The sequence below is a fragment of the Pistacia vera genome, unplaced genomic scaffold (genome assembly GCF_008641045.1).
Source record: "Pistacia vera cultivar Batoury unplaced genomic scaffold, PisVer_v2 Contig462, whole genome shotgun sequence".
Lineage (NCBI taxonomy): Eukaryota > Viridiplantae > Streptophyta > Magnoliopsida > Sapindales > Anacardiaceae > Pistacia > Pistacia vera.
In genome coordinates, this window is record NW_022196293.1 from 35,090 (window position 1) to 49,082 (window position 13,993).

Consider the following 13,993-nt stretch of genomic DNA (forward strand, 5'->3'; position numbering starts at 1 on the left):
TCACGCGTACTGGGATATGGAAATATCTAAGGGAAAAAGATACGGGGAACTGGTGAGAATAAAGGAAAGTTGTTTTTGGGATATTTGGGAAATGGAAGGCATAGAAAGAACGAGTGTCCAGACTCTAGCAGCCGCCCACAGGACCCACTTCTACTTGCCAAACCATAAGGAACAAATTATGGGTCCCAAAACCTTAATTTTTTTGGAATAACATTTTTCATATATTTATCCACTTCATATTTCCATCGCACACGTGGCTTGCTCTTGGTGGGTATAATTTACTATATCGATGGATACTGTAAATGTTGTGTTAGGAGGAATCAAATTCAAAATTAAAGAAAACAGAAGAACCCAAATTTCAGAATCAAGTTGGGTGTCCGAATTTCCCCGCAATTATTGATATGCTAAGGCGTTTGTGACAGGGCAAATTCCTAGAGATTCGCATTGAGCAACGATAGAGATTTGTCAAAATAATTCTTTGTACAGTTTATAGTAGTTTTATTACTCCACGAAACACCTTTGGCTTCATCATTAAACCATGGGACAGACACATAATCATAGTTAGACTTGTTTTCGTCAATGCTCGATCATGGACACATGATATCTCTTATGGAATTAAAATTAATTTTTATTTAATTCTAGGATTAATAATTCATGCACTAGAGTGTTGCTCTTTCTCTATATAAATTTATGTTTTATATTAGGGTTAAGGAATCATAATTGAATTTTTTTTTCATTTTTAAATTTCTCTTCTTAGTTATTAGATTAGATATTTGGTCTTTGTCAACACAAAAATTTAGTCGTAATAATACCAACTTGCATCACTTTACCCTTAGATTAATACAAACTAAAATGCTACAAATTCGTTGAGGGACACTCATCATAGTGGCTCCCACAATGTGAAAATGTAATGTCATGAAATGCATTACTATACTGTGATACAATTATAGTTACAATACACTAACTCCATAAAACTTTGAAAAATGTGGAAGTTGTGTCAAGATAAGGAATTAAACAATTTAGCGCAATATAGTGTCACAATGAGCACTAGTATTATAACAATATCAATTTACACCTAGATATAGGGGATGTTTATATACACGCTCATGCGCACCTCCCAATGTGAAGATAGCGTTGAAAGATTGTACAAAAAAAAACATTTTGACACTATAATTTCAATGTAATTTGACTGTAATGCAAATATGTGATATTTATTATAATTTAAAACTGATTTTATTTTAAGTGAAAATATATATAAAGCGTGTTTGATGAGGGGATGAAGCTTATGTTAGACTTAAAAATTGACATGAATGAATGATAATATTTATCGTTGCTTATTCAACAAGGCTTTGAGTTTGGTTACGTACAAACCACCCCAAAATAGTCTTATCATTTGAGACCTGAAAATTATTTAATATAAAATTGGATAGGAAAACTAATAGGGCATTGACTAAAACAGACTGGAACCTTAAAAGTCTTATCTTATAAATATTAAATAGCGATAGACAAATATTGCAATAGCCCGGCGGCTCCGTCAAGGGCTATTTTATTAAACCTCACTTATATTAATATAATAAAGTAATAAACCATTAATTATGGGAGAATCGAAGATTTTGAACTACCCCAACCCAATCGATGTGGTATCCAATCAAAAAGGGACCCCAATACTCATTTTCTACAGTAAAATTGGATGAGTACAAATCATTTTTATTATTTGTTAATTGATTAGATTATGATTTATGAATTGCTTGTGGAGGGGGAACTTTGCATTAACCCACTAAATTAAAAAGTAATAATATTTAATATCATCAATGAATGTTCTTCCAAACGCTTTAATATTTTTAATCTCTTAGATTAAGTAATAAAATCTGAATGTGAACGCATGTGCTTTGAATGGCATGGTCGGTAATAAATAATTGTAAAAAATATATTTAAAATATGAAACAGAAGTGAAATTGATTCAAAACGTGCAAGGAAGAAGGAAGGTACTGAATTGAAATATATAATCATATCGTATGTCTTGATACAGAAATCAGCACCAACTAGAGAATTCTGATTAACTTTGTCGAAACCGGAATGGATGTACGCGTGATTACAGATAACCAGTAATGAATAAATAATAAATACAATAAAGTAAATGACAGAGAGAATTTTAAAGTGATTTGACAAGTTAGAAATTGAACCTACGTTTACTGTTATCTTATTGTTTTTGAGAGCTTACAAAGAACAGTATAATTCCTAAGAAAATTTGCTCAGAACAATTGTCCAGTCCCCTTGAAAACAAGTTATGAAGAGTTGAGATAAGATTCAAATACGTAGGATTAGGAAGTTGTATGATCTTCGACTATCTCAGTTGAAATCTAAGTCAATCTGAATATTTTCATTCTAAATTGAACCAATCTAAATATTTTCTCTCCTAATAGAGAATTAGCCTCTCCGAATTCACTGCACAGCATTATGTGTTATGTTATAGGTGGGTGAAGCAACAAGGCAATATAAAAGTTGAAGATAAAAATATTATCAGAATGGAATTATTGTTAAGATATCTGATCTTAATTACTATTTTCGAGTATCCGCAAATAGTTTAGGATAATTATTGATTATATTCCATATTTGACGGTTAGATTTAATGGCTTTATTGTTGGGCTGCTTTAATTTAAATGGGTATTATTATGCCAAATTTTAAAAGATAAATAGTGTTGGATTTTAAATAAAATTATTAAAAATATTAAAAAATGAATGTATGTGTTACATCATGCATGACATATTCAGTGCCAACCAAAAATTTTGACTCTAAACTAAAGTTGAAGCTTTTTTCAATTTAATTTTGGCTAGGCAATAGCATCTATATTTGAGTTGACTTCACAAATTGAAATATGCCAACTATAAATAAATGGCCAAATTGCAGAAGAGCCTCAAATTGAGCAAGAGTATAGTGGGCTGGGCTTTCAGCTGTAGTGTATATTGGGCTTTAAATCCAAACAAAAAGTAATTGGGCCTCAAATAGTTAAATTTCATAGAAACCGCACCGACATTACACCCATTAATTTTCAAATAATGGACAAGCACCTATTGTACATTCCTAATAATGTATAATAGGTGAAACTTATAAGCAACCAAATGGGTTTTTATGTTCTGCCTATTGCAGCAACTCATCTTGATTACGCAAAAAAGAAATTGCAAAGGCTAGGCTACGTTGCCATGCTCAGTATATATCAAATTTTGGTAACCGGGCTATCCAAGCCAACTTGCATGCACCTAAACTAATCTTCAAGATCCATTGAACATTCAACAAGCCCAAATTATCAAATAAGCTACTATTCTATTGTGATAGGCGGCCCTAAGGTTTGAACCCAAGAACTAAAGAAAAGGGAACAAACCTCCTTGACCACTAGGCAAATTTTATTTTAATAGAAAAGGAGTTGGCATTTATGGTGAGCACTATAATATTTGATGATAAATTTTCCTTCACTTTTTAGGCGTGTGTGAATGAATTATATCTATTTTACATGCTTCAATTGAATGCCAGTATATGAATTATTGATACTCGCTGTTGTTCCTTGTGCAGTGGGTTGCATACATTCATCCTTCACATTCTCTGCCTTTCCCAATTGAATGTTTTTGTATTTCCTTTCTTTTTCTTTATCTTTGGGTGATTAAATATAATTGCAGAGTTTGAAGGATGCTTCTTTGTATTGGATGTATCGACAGGATCAGAAACAAGAAACAAAAAGACGATATGCTTGAGATACGCAACACATAAAAACAATTTCAAGGCCTGTTTTATTCCTTTTGGATGTATCAGTAAAGAAAAAAAGTAACAAAGGGGGTGATGTTCAGAAGCAACTGATAATTTTGTCCTACGCAATTTGTCACTTCTTTTCAGGTGAATAGGAATTACACTGAAGTAAATATGAACTTTCCTGGAAAGTGAAAACATCAAATTCTTTCATGAATATGGTGAAAGGAACATCATGCTCAAAATGTACCTTCAACTTCAGCTCCCGCATCTTGGTTTAAATAACGCTAATTCTAAAAATTTGAATAAATCCACATTTACACAAACGAAGGGATGCCTCATACATAACCCAGATAAGAAAAAAAATGAAACTGATGATATCCAGTTCATACCGATTGATAAAACTATTATTTGTCTAATTTGCTTTTAGACATTTTTTTTTTTTTTTAAAAACTTCTTTCATTTCTGGATAGCTCAAGTAAAATCATATAATGAGAAAAATGAAAGCATGCAGAGAGATTATTTGCAGATGCAGTAAATAATAATATGAATGAAATGGAGTCAGGATGGCTGATGGGTATAATACTTTTCATGACAAACGAATCAAACTCAGCAATGGTGTTTAGTTTAGATCATTATGTTTGATTGATAACTATCTAATTTAAACGTGATGGATTCCTCAAAAGGTGGATGTGTAAGGAGGGAAACCACGTCTTTGCTATAGTAAAGTTGAGACAATTCTGAATTGATGTATAATCTAAGAATAAATCTGTCAAATAAAGCTATCATCACCCCAAACCAATAACCTGTTAAACTGTGTGAAGGTAAAGCCTAATGCTGCTCTACCTTGGTCAGAAATAGACCCATGGTGGATTATTGGTTAGACGAGGAATAGTAGCAGAAGTTTTGCCAGCAAGTGTGGAATTAAATAGACAGTGACAAGGAGGGTCATATGTCGTGGAAAGCATGTATCCATTTATAAAATTCAACTACCGTTTGGGTGACAATGAATGAGAAAGGGAAAACATAATAAGAAAGATACTACACTGAGAACAACAGATGATGGCAGAGACTTCATGGCTGACTACAGAATGATTTCAGGGGATAAAGCCAGCAACAAACCTTAGATGTTGATTTTTAAACAACCAAGTAACCACTTAAGTAAATATGTAAATTTCACGAAAGTGAAATGTTGAGATCTCTTAAATTATACCAAAGACTGAATCATTGCTAAGTACTCAACAGATATACTGAAAATGAGGAGAAAGGTTAAACCATTATAGATGGAAGAGAGCACAGGTGAAAAATTTGAATACAGAGCTCTGCACATGTAAAGATACCTCAAAATATGAGATAATTTCCATGTTGATACGAAACACTAGAAACAAACTTGCTATAACACATTAACACTCCTAGTAATACGTGGATGACTGTCCAAACTATATGGTCATGCTTCCAGTTCATACTGCTAGCTATTTGCCAAAGGAGCATCAATTGGGTAAATATCAATTGAATCTGCAGCTAGTAATAAAAGCTTTAAGAACCAGATTTCTGTCAAATATGGAAAGATTTTTTGGCAGCTTTAGGTAATAGATCTATTGAATACCTAACTTAGCATCTACTCAAGTATGCAAACTTCACATTTCCAAAAGACCCCTATTGTGAAAAAGACCCTAACACTGTCATGCTATCCAGAGTGTGAAAAAAGAGTGAAGTTCGGCAACTTATAATAGCTGGCAGAAGCTATAGAGAATATGAAGCATGAACTGGTAAGGTCTGGCTTAATAAATGCTAGTTCTTGTTGAGAAGACGGAGGGCACTCAACTAAATAATGACATTCATTAACGATGCAAAGTAGAAGCCTTTATCAAGGTTTTAACGTCTGCAAGAGTAAAGCAATCTAAACTGTGATTGTTCAAAAGTTGCAGTCCATCTCATTTGCATTGTTATAGAATTGGAAAACTTTTTGTGGGGAGTATTACTATCTCGGATTTAACTGGCAAAGTTAGAAATGCAATAGAATGATTATTAAAAAACTAAGATAATTCAAACAAAATTATATCCGTCCACAATGAAGACATATTTGGCTCCACAATTTGAGTTGATTGTTAACTGAGAAAGAAAAGGGAAAAATTTCATAGTTCCCTCAATATGAAGTTGATCAGTGGATATCTGTTCCTAAATGAAAATTCATTCATTCAGATCAAAGTAGAAGGTTAAAAACTGGACCAAAGCATTTTCCCTGTGTTATTCTGAATAGGTGAGAAGGAAATAGTAAGACAGGAGATTACACAGCAACAAAATTGCATGCATTAGACGGGCAAATCTGTAAAAATTTCCTTCCTTTATACACAAAACATAATTGTGTGTTTAGGTGATTAAGAAGTCTACTAGATCTGAAAAGAAACTTGTCAAGTATGACTATATAACTGTATGTTTAAATTAACAAACAAACTGATAGGCACTCCAACCAGACCTACATAAAAAAAAAAAAAAGAAAAAATAATCAAAGATGACTTACACTATAATCAACACACCTCTGATTAAACAAGAAGTTAAGCCCAAACCCAAGATATTTGGATGTGAATAATTTCACCTGCACATTCCATACCAAAACCAACACTACAACAATTAACACCTATGTACAATTTATAAAAAAAATTAAAAAAAAAAATGAAGAGCCAAAAGAACCCAAAGGCAGCACCTGTATGGGGAGACTTGGGGATGATGATGATGCAGTGAAGAAGATCAAAGAGAAAGGGGGAAACCAAATCCAGTCCCTATTGAATTCTCTCTCAAGTATCAATTTTTTTTTTCTCTTTTCCCAAATTATACAATATTTAAACCATTACAAAGAAAAAACACCTCAGCCTCTCAAGTCTCAACAATGCTAGTCCTTGAATCTACTGCCCTGAGCCTTGAGAATCATCCTTATGAGGAGGAGGTTGTTGCTGATGCTGCTGTTGCTGGTGCATCCTAGCCTGACCCATCTGTTGATAAATTTGAGTCAAAGTTTGAGGATTCAAAACCCCAGTATGACCATCTTGAGACAACCCAAGCTCCAAACCAGGTAACTGCTGGTTACTAGCACCACCCAAAATAGAGGTAAAACTCATAGGACCCATGTTAGTAGCCGGTAAATCAAATCCAGGGAATCCCATTTTTTGTAAATAACTTGAACTTTCACTCCCTAAATTTGGTGTTGAAGGACCAGAAGAAGAAGACTGGAAGCCAAAGCCACTTACAGCTGGGGGCCATAACCCAGTGGCTACATGATGAGACCTTCCTAAATTACCACCAACCATTGACCAACTGGTCCTACTAGAGCCCCCAATACTGGACCCTCCTAAATCATCCATCTTTTGGTGTAAACCAGCAGTTAGAGAGGTGCCTTGTTGAGAAACTGAGCCACCAGCAGCCGCCAAAGCAGAAGCAGGAATGGTTCCAGTACCAGTAGCGGCAATTATGGAAGGTTCAGCTTGTTGTAATAGCCACTGAATAGTTTCACCATCAGATTTGTGACCCAATTCCCTCGTTAACTGAAAGATTCTTGCAGCACATAAAGCAGGCATCCTAATTCTTCTCCCTCTGCCTTCAACTTTCGTATGCCTGTCTTTATTAGAACTTCTCTTGGGAGCCAACTGTTTCTTGTTGGCTTCTTCTTTGTCAGCTATAACAATCTGGAAATCTTTGATCTCCGCAGGCTTATTTTCACCCATGTTTACTTCTTGTTGAGGCTGTTGTTGTTGTAAGAAGTTGGAAACTTGATGTTGTTGTTGTTGTTGTTGTTGATGTTGCGGATTCTTTGAGCCCTTGGGATCCATGAACAGGTAAGTTTTTGGGGTTTCAAAAAATAAGAAAAATATCAGAAAAGTGGTCTTCTTTGATTGAAGAAGGGTGAGCTGAAAAGTCCTAGACTTTCATCAGTTTTTCACTGTTTTTGGAAACAAACGAAAGACAAAAACATTTTAATATTCATTTTATATTTTCATATCCCAATTGTACCCACTCACCATTATCAAATTGTTTAACTTTGTGTTTGTGTTTTACTTGTTTTTTTTTTTTCACTTCCACCACATTCTACGCGTGTTGTACTTTTTACCCCTCTTTTTTTTCACTATACTCTGCTTGCCCTCTTCCCCCATTCCGTTAAATCCAATTATTTCAACTAATCTAATTTCTAATTGCTTGATTTGATTGACAATATTAATTACTCTAATTTGCATGTTAATGAGAACCAATGATAATGAAGAAACAAAAATTAATAACTTAGGCGTAAACCCTTGAAGTTATAAAAATAAAATTAGAATTAAATTAAAAAAAAAAAATTGGTTTATTTACCCAATCACTTTCCCTCAGGTGAAAGGTATTATAACAACTCTTTTAATGCGTGCTATAATTGAAACAACTCTTGTAAGGAACTCAACGTTCACGTGGACTAATGATAAGTCGACACCTGGAAAACAAGGATTGGGTAGTGGGGTTGCTTCTAACCCACTCTTGTCTTGGCCCATCCCCTTAAGCTATTATTAAAAGGAAAACTCAACAATTAAAGAAGAAAAATTAATCATGAAAGGGCATGGCCCATACAAGTTTTTTGCTCCTAATTAAAATATTATCTCAAGCTTTTTAGAGCTGCCCAGATTCAGAAGAACAGTACACCACTTGCACTTGAAGCCAACAACAATTTCTGCAATTTGAAGAGAAACTGGAATTGTCAAAAGAAATGAATTGGGATTGAAGGTTGAGTAGATGAAATAGGAGGATAGGGAAAATGACATGAAAAGGATGCCCAATTTGAATTTTCAATTCTGCATTGGAAGAGATTTCTTCTGTCTCATTCTTTCAATAAATTAATACCAACAAGATAAAATTTATTATTAATGGCTTAGGTAGGTGATATATGATATGGACCCTCTTTTTTTATTTCATGCATAATTGAAGAGAGGCCACCCAAATTCAAATCCCAATGTAACAAGTAAGAAACTTTTCTTACTGCTTTTCTTACTGCATTAATCTAATTTAAGTTTCTCGTCTCTATCATCTATTTTGATTGATTAAAACTGGAAGAAACCATCCTCAAAATTCAAATCATTCTCCAATATTATTGGTTTTATAGGGTGGAAAATTTCCAACCATGGCTGGCTTCATCTTGTGTTTTCTATTGGCTTATAACAGAGAATATGACAAGCCAGGACTTGAAGTTTATTTTCTACACCTAAAAATTCCACAATATTGTAGTTCTTCTAATATTTTGAAATCAACCCATCTAATTAGTTGGAATAAATTAAAAGTCCAAAGCAACTTTAATATTTTTCAAAATTCAAAAGTTGGCAGGCTGAGGCTGCGATGATAATGGGTGTTTACTTTTACTATTGAAACTTCAATTTAATCTAAAAAAAATACAGAGAGAAATTAATTTAACTTATTTAAGTAAGCATTTTTAGCGGAAATCACTCCCTCATAAAGACTCATTTGTCAAACCCTACCACCGAGTTACAAAAACCAAAAAGATTTTGGAAACCCTCAAAAATTAAACCAAGAAACATTTTAAAATATAAAACAAAGAAATAATGATTTGTTTGAACTACTTTTGGGTGGCCAAATGGTTCGATAGAGAGATCTTGAATTCAAATCTCTTCTCAGTTGCTAATAGGATTAACTATTGGAGTTTTTGTTCGGTCGATAATTCCAAAGTCCCGAGATATTAGTNGTAGAGATGGAGTAAGAGGGTTTTGGTAAGAATCACTTAAGGGATGAGGGACTGGCTTTTGTTAACTTTAAAAAAAATAAAAAAATTCAAAGGGTTTGATATGGAGAAGACCAAAATTTTTGGTTTGATAATTGTGTTGATAATAATGAAGGTGGGAATTGTTATGTGTGTGTTGGTGATTGAATTGGTAGTCACATTTGCTTCCCATCATGGAGACAAGGGAGGTCCCTCTTTGAAAGTTATGTGTTGAAAAAATCATACCCAATTTCACATGAATTCAAACCTTCAATGGGAAAAAGATAATCTTGCTTTTTTCTTTTTTCTATTTACTTAAAACTTATATTTCTTCTTAGATAAGAGATAAGTTTGGATCTATCCAATATTTGTCGTTTGTTTTAATCACATAAATCCCTTCCAACTTCCATCTTTTTCAAAACTTGCATGTTTACTTCATTTTTTGAATCCCATCAATTCCATGGAGCATTACTTCCTTAAGTTGTTCTTCTTCTTCTTCTTTTCCTTTTCTTTTAAGCCATTGGCCCCTTCAATGACTTATTATTATGACTAAAGGTCAAACAGGATACCATTTTATTAATAATATCCATACCCACCATTACTTCTTTAAGCAATACGCAATACACAAATATGTATTAAAAAATCCAGTGTCTCCTCAACCATGCATGGCAACAACAACAAACCCTTCAAGTTTCAAGGTTCATGTCTTTCATGGAGAATTGATTATATATATATATTTGCATGCCCACAAGACAAGAGTCCAAATATATGCTGCCAAATTTGCATATGTTTAGTCACAAGTCACAAGCATCTTCTATTTTTATTCATTCATTTCTGCATAATCTTTGGTATTTTGTCTTGTCTCTTTGAAGCTATTAATATTATATCATTCCTTTTATGCATAATTAAATGTTGACGCATTTGCCTAATTCTAATCCTTGAAATCAAATATATCATCAATGAAATGATTCAAGACTCAACAGCCAATACTTGCATGAAAACAAACCCAGATAAATGAGATGAGGTGAGGTATCAGATTCTCACTTAGTTTCTTCTTTAATTATTCAGAGATCTCACATTATTATGCCAAGTGTCCATTAGATTATGGAATTTGAGTCTTTAAATCAATCTTTTTTGTAAAAAGATGTAAGAATGTGACTATTCAACTAGATCGAGTATCATGTATGTGATGATTATAGGTTTTTTTTTTTTTTTTTTTTTTTTTTAGGGGGGTGGGGGGGACCAGGGGTGTGTGGGCCACAGTTTATGCTAACTTCAATTAATTTCTTAAAACTCTGGAACTACCAACTGTGTAAGAATTCCAATGAGTATCCCTTATTAACAACCGATGAGAGACTGAAACACCTAAAAGTTCCTATAGAACCACTCGATCACCCAGAGATAATTTATAATGATTATAATTGGTTTGTCGTTCTTGTAATTAGAATTAAAATATTTGTATGTAAATGTAAACCCAAATGGTGTTGAAATGATGTAATGCTCAAATTTTTTAATTTTCTTCTAAAGTGGTGAAGGGAATATCTTAATCTTGCAAGAGTTGTCAACAAATAATTGAGTGTTTTGGGGTAACACCCACTAAAATAAAGTAATCTAATCTTCTTCCCTCAAATTTGAATCACCAACGATGCCTAAAATCGCAAAGCTATTGAGTGGGAATTAAAAAAGTGAAATCATATGAAAGGCTAACATATATATATAAATATTAATGTAGCTATCGCATCATCTTAAGTCATTGTCTGTCTACATTAATATGACATTAATTTCTTCTTGAATTGACTTAAATGTTGAGAGATGAAAATTGGAAGAAAAAAAAAAAAAGGTTTTTTAAGTTCCATGCACCACAATAAATTGGAGCCACACCCACCAATGGATGAGCTACAATAAAGCCAGAATCTCTAGCCCAATGCTTTCTTTTGATAAGATATGGACCTCACCATTATGCTTGTCTCACATCTACATCTATATATGAACTACCCATTTCTAAATTTATTAATTATTTTGTAAAATTATATTATATAATAACCAATTAAGAGAATTTAATTATTGATTACGCAAATATGGAGATGTGGAAGAATAGTTAAGGATAAGAGAAAAAGAGATGAGTGGTTTAGAATGATGAAATTATAAATGGAAAAAAAGATAGATTCGAATCAAATCATTCTCCAATATATTGGTTTTTAGGGTGGAAATTTCAACCATGCTGGCTTCATCTTGTGTTTTCTATTGGCTTATAACAGAGATATGACAAGCCAGGACTTGAAGTTTATTTTCTACCCTAAAATTCCACAATATGTAGCTTCTAATATTTTGAAATCAACCCATCTAATTAGTTGAATAAATTAAAAGTCCAAAGCAACTTTAATATTTCAAATTCAAAAGTTGGCAGGCTGAGGCTGCTATGATAATGGGTGTTTACTTTTACTATTGAAACTTCAATTTAATCTAAAAACCTTAAACAATTAACACCTATGTACAATTTATAAAAAAAATTAAAAAAAAAAATGAAGAGCCAAAAGAACCCAAAGGCAGCACCTGTATGGGGAGACTTGGGGATGATGATGATGCAGTGAAGAAGATCAAAGAGAAAGGGGGAAACCAAATCCAGTCCCTATTGAATTCTCTCTCAAGTATCAATTTTTTTTTTCTCTTTTCCCAAATTATACAATATTTAAACCATTACAAAGAAAAAACACCTCAGCCTCTCAAGTCTCAACAATGCTAGTCCTTGAATCTACTGCCCTGAGCCTTGAGAATCATCCTTATGAGGAGGAGGTTGTTGCTGATGCTGCTGTTGCTGGTGCATCCTAGCCTGACCCATCTGTTGATAAATTTGAGTCAAAGTTTGAGGATTCAAAACCCCAGTATGACCATCTTGAGACAACCCAAGCTCCAAACCAGGTAACTGCTGGTTACTAGCACCACCCAAAATAGAGGTAAAACTCATAGGACCCATGTTAGTACCCGGTAAATCAAATCCAGGGAATCCCATTTTTTGTAAATAACTTGAACTTTCACTCCCTAAATTTGGTGTTGAAGGACCAGAAGAAGAAGACTGGAAGCCAAAGCCACTTACAGCTGGGGGCCATAACCCAGTGGCTACATGATGAGACCTTCCTAAATTACCACCAACCATTGACCAACTGGTCCTACTAGAGCCCCCAATACTGGACCCTCCTAAATCATCCATCTTTTGGTGTAAACCAGCAGTTAGAGAGGTACCTTGTTGAGAAACTGAGCCACCAGCAGCCGCCAAAGCAGAAGCAGGAATGGTTCCAGTACCAGTAGCGGCAATTATGGAAGGTTCAGCTTGTTGTAATAGCCACTGAATAGTTTCACCATCAGATTTGTGACCCAATTCCCTCGTTAACTGAAAGATTCTTGCAGCACATAAAGCAGGCATCCTAATTCTTCTCCCTCTGCCTTCAACTTTCGTATGCCTGTCTTTATTAGAACTTCTCTTGGGAGCCAACTGTTTCTTGTTGGCTTCTTCTTTGTCAGCTATAACAATCTGGAAATCTTTGATCTCCGCAGGCTTATTTTCACCCATGTTTACTTCTTGTTGAGGCTGTTGTTGTTGTAAGAAGTTGGAAACTTGATGTTGTTGTTGTTGTTGTTGTTGATGTTGCGGATTCTTTGAGCCCTTGGGATCCATGAACAGGTAAGTTTTTGGGGTTTCAAAAAATAAGAAAAATATCAGAAAAGTGGTCTTCTTTGATTGAAGAAGGGTGAGCTGAAAAGTCCTAGACTTTCATCAGTTTTTCACTGTTTTTGGAAACAAACGAAAGACAAAAACATTTTAATATTCATTTTATATTTTCATATCCCAATTGTACCCACTCACCATTATCAAATTGTTTAACTTTGTGTTTGTGTTTTACTTGTTTTTTTTTTTTCACTTCCACCACATTCTACGCGTGTTGTACTTTTTACCCCTCTTTTTTTTCACTATACTCTGCTTGCCCTCTTCCCCCATTCCGTTAAATCCAATTATTTCAACTAATCTAATTTCTAATTGCTTGATTTGATTGACAATATTAATTACTCTAATTTGCATGTTAATGAGAACCAATGATAATGAAGAAACAAAAATTAATAACTTAGGCGTAAACCCTTGAAGTTATAAAAATAAAATTAGAATTAAATTAAAAAAAAAAAATTGGTTTATTTACCCAATCACTTTCCCTCAGGTGAAAGGTATTATAACAACTCTTTTAATGCGTGCTATAATTGAAACAACTCTTGTAAGGAACTCAACGTTCACGTGGACTAATGATAAGTCGACACCTGGAAAACAAGGATTGGGTAGTGGGGTTGCTTCTAACCCACTCTTGTCTTGGCCCATCCCCTTAAGCTATTATTAAAAGGAAAACTCAACAATTAAAGAAGAAAAATTAATCATGAAAGGGCATGGCCCATACAAGTTTTTTGCTCCTAATTAAAATATTATCTCAAGCTTTTTAGAGCTGCCCAGATTCAGAAGAACAGTACACCACTTGCACTTGAAG

The 13,993-nt window shown here is 33.8% G+C and overlaps 2 protein-coding genes across 2 annotated transcripts; both read right to left on the reverse strand.

Moving 5' to 3' along the window:
- Positions 1–6,134: 6,134 nt before the first annotated feature.
- Positions 6,135–7,698, reverse strand: LOC116145554 (transcription factor TCP20-like). Its single transcript, XM_031431004.1, has 2 exons — positions 6,444–7,698; positions 6,135–6,335 (listed from the first exon to the last, which is right to left on the reverse strand). Exon 1 carries the CDS (start codon positions 7,561–7,563, stop codon positions 6,643–6,645), a length of 921 nt encoding a protein of 306 aa, XP_031286864.1. The 5' UTR covers positions 7,564–7,698; the 3' UTR covers positions 6,135–6,335; positions 6,444–6,642.
- On the reverse strand, positions 6,135–13,274 carry LOC116145555 (transcription factor TCP20-like). Its single transcript, XM_031431005.1, has 2 exons — positions 11,955–13,274; positions 6,135–6,377 (listed from the first exon to the last, which is right to left on the reverse strand). Exon 1 carries the CDS (start codon positions 13,138–13,140, stop codon positions 12,220–12,222), a length of 921 nt encoding a protein of 306 aa, XP_031286865.1. The 5' UTR covers positions 13,141–13,274; the 3' UTR covers positions 6,135–6,377; positions 11,955–12,219.
- Between the last annotated feature and the right edge of the window lie 719 nt (positions 13,275–13,993).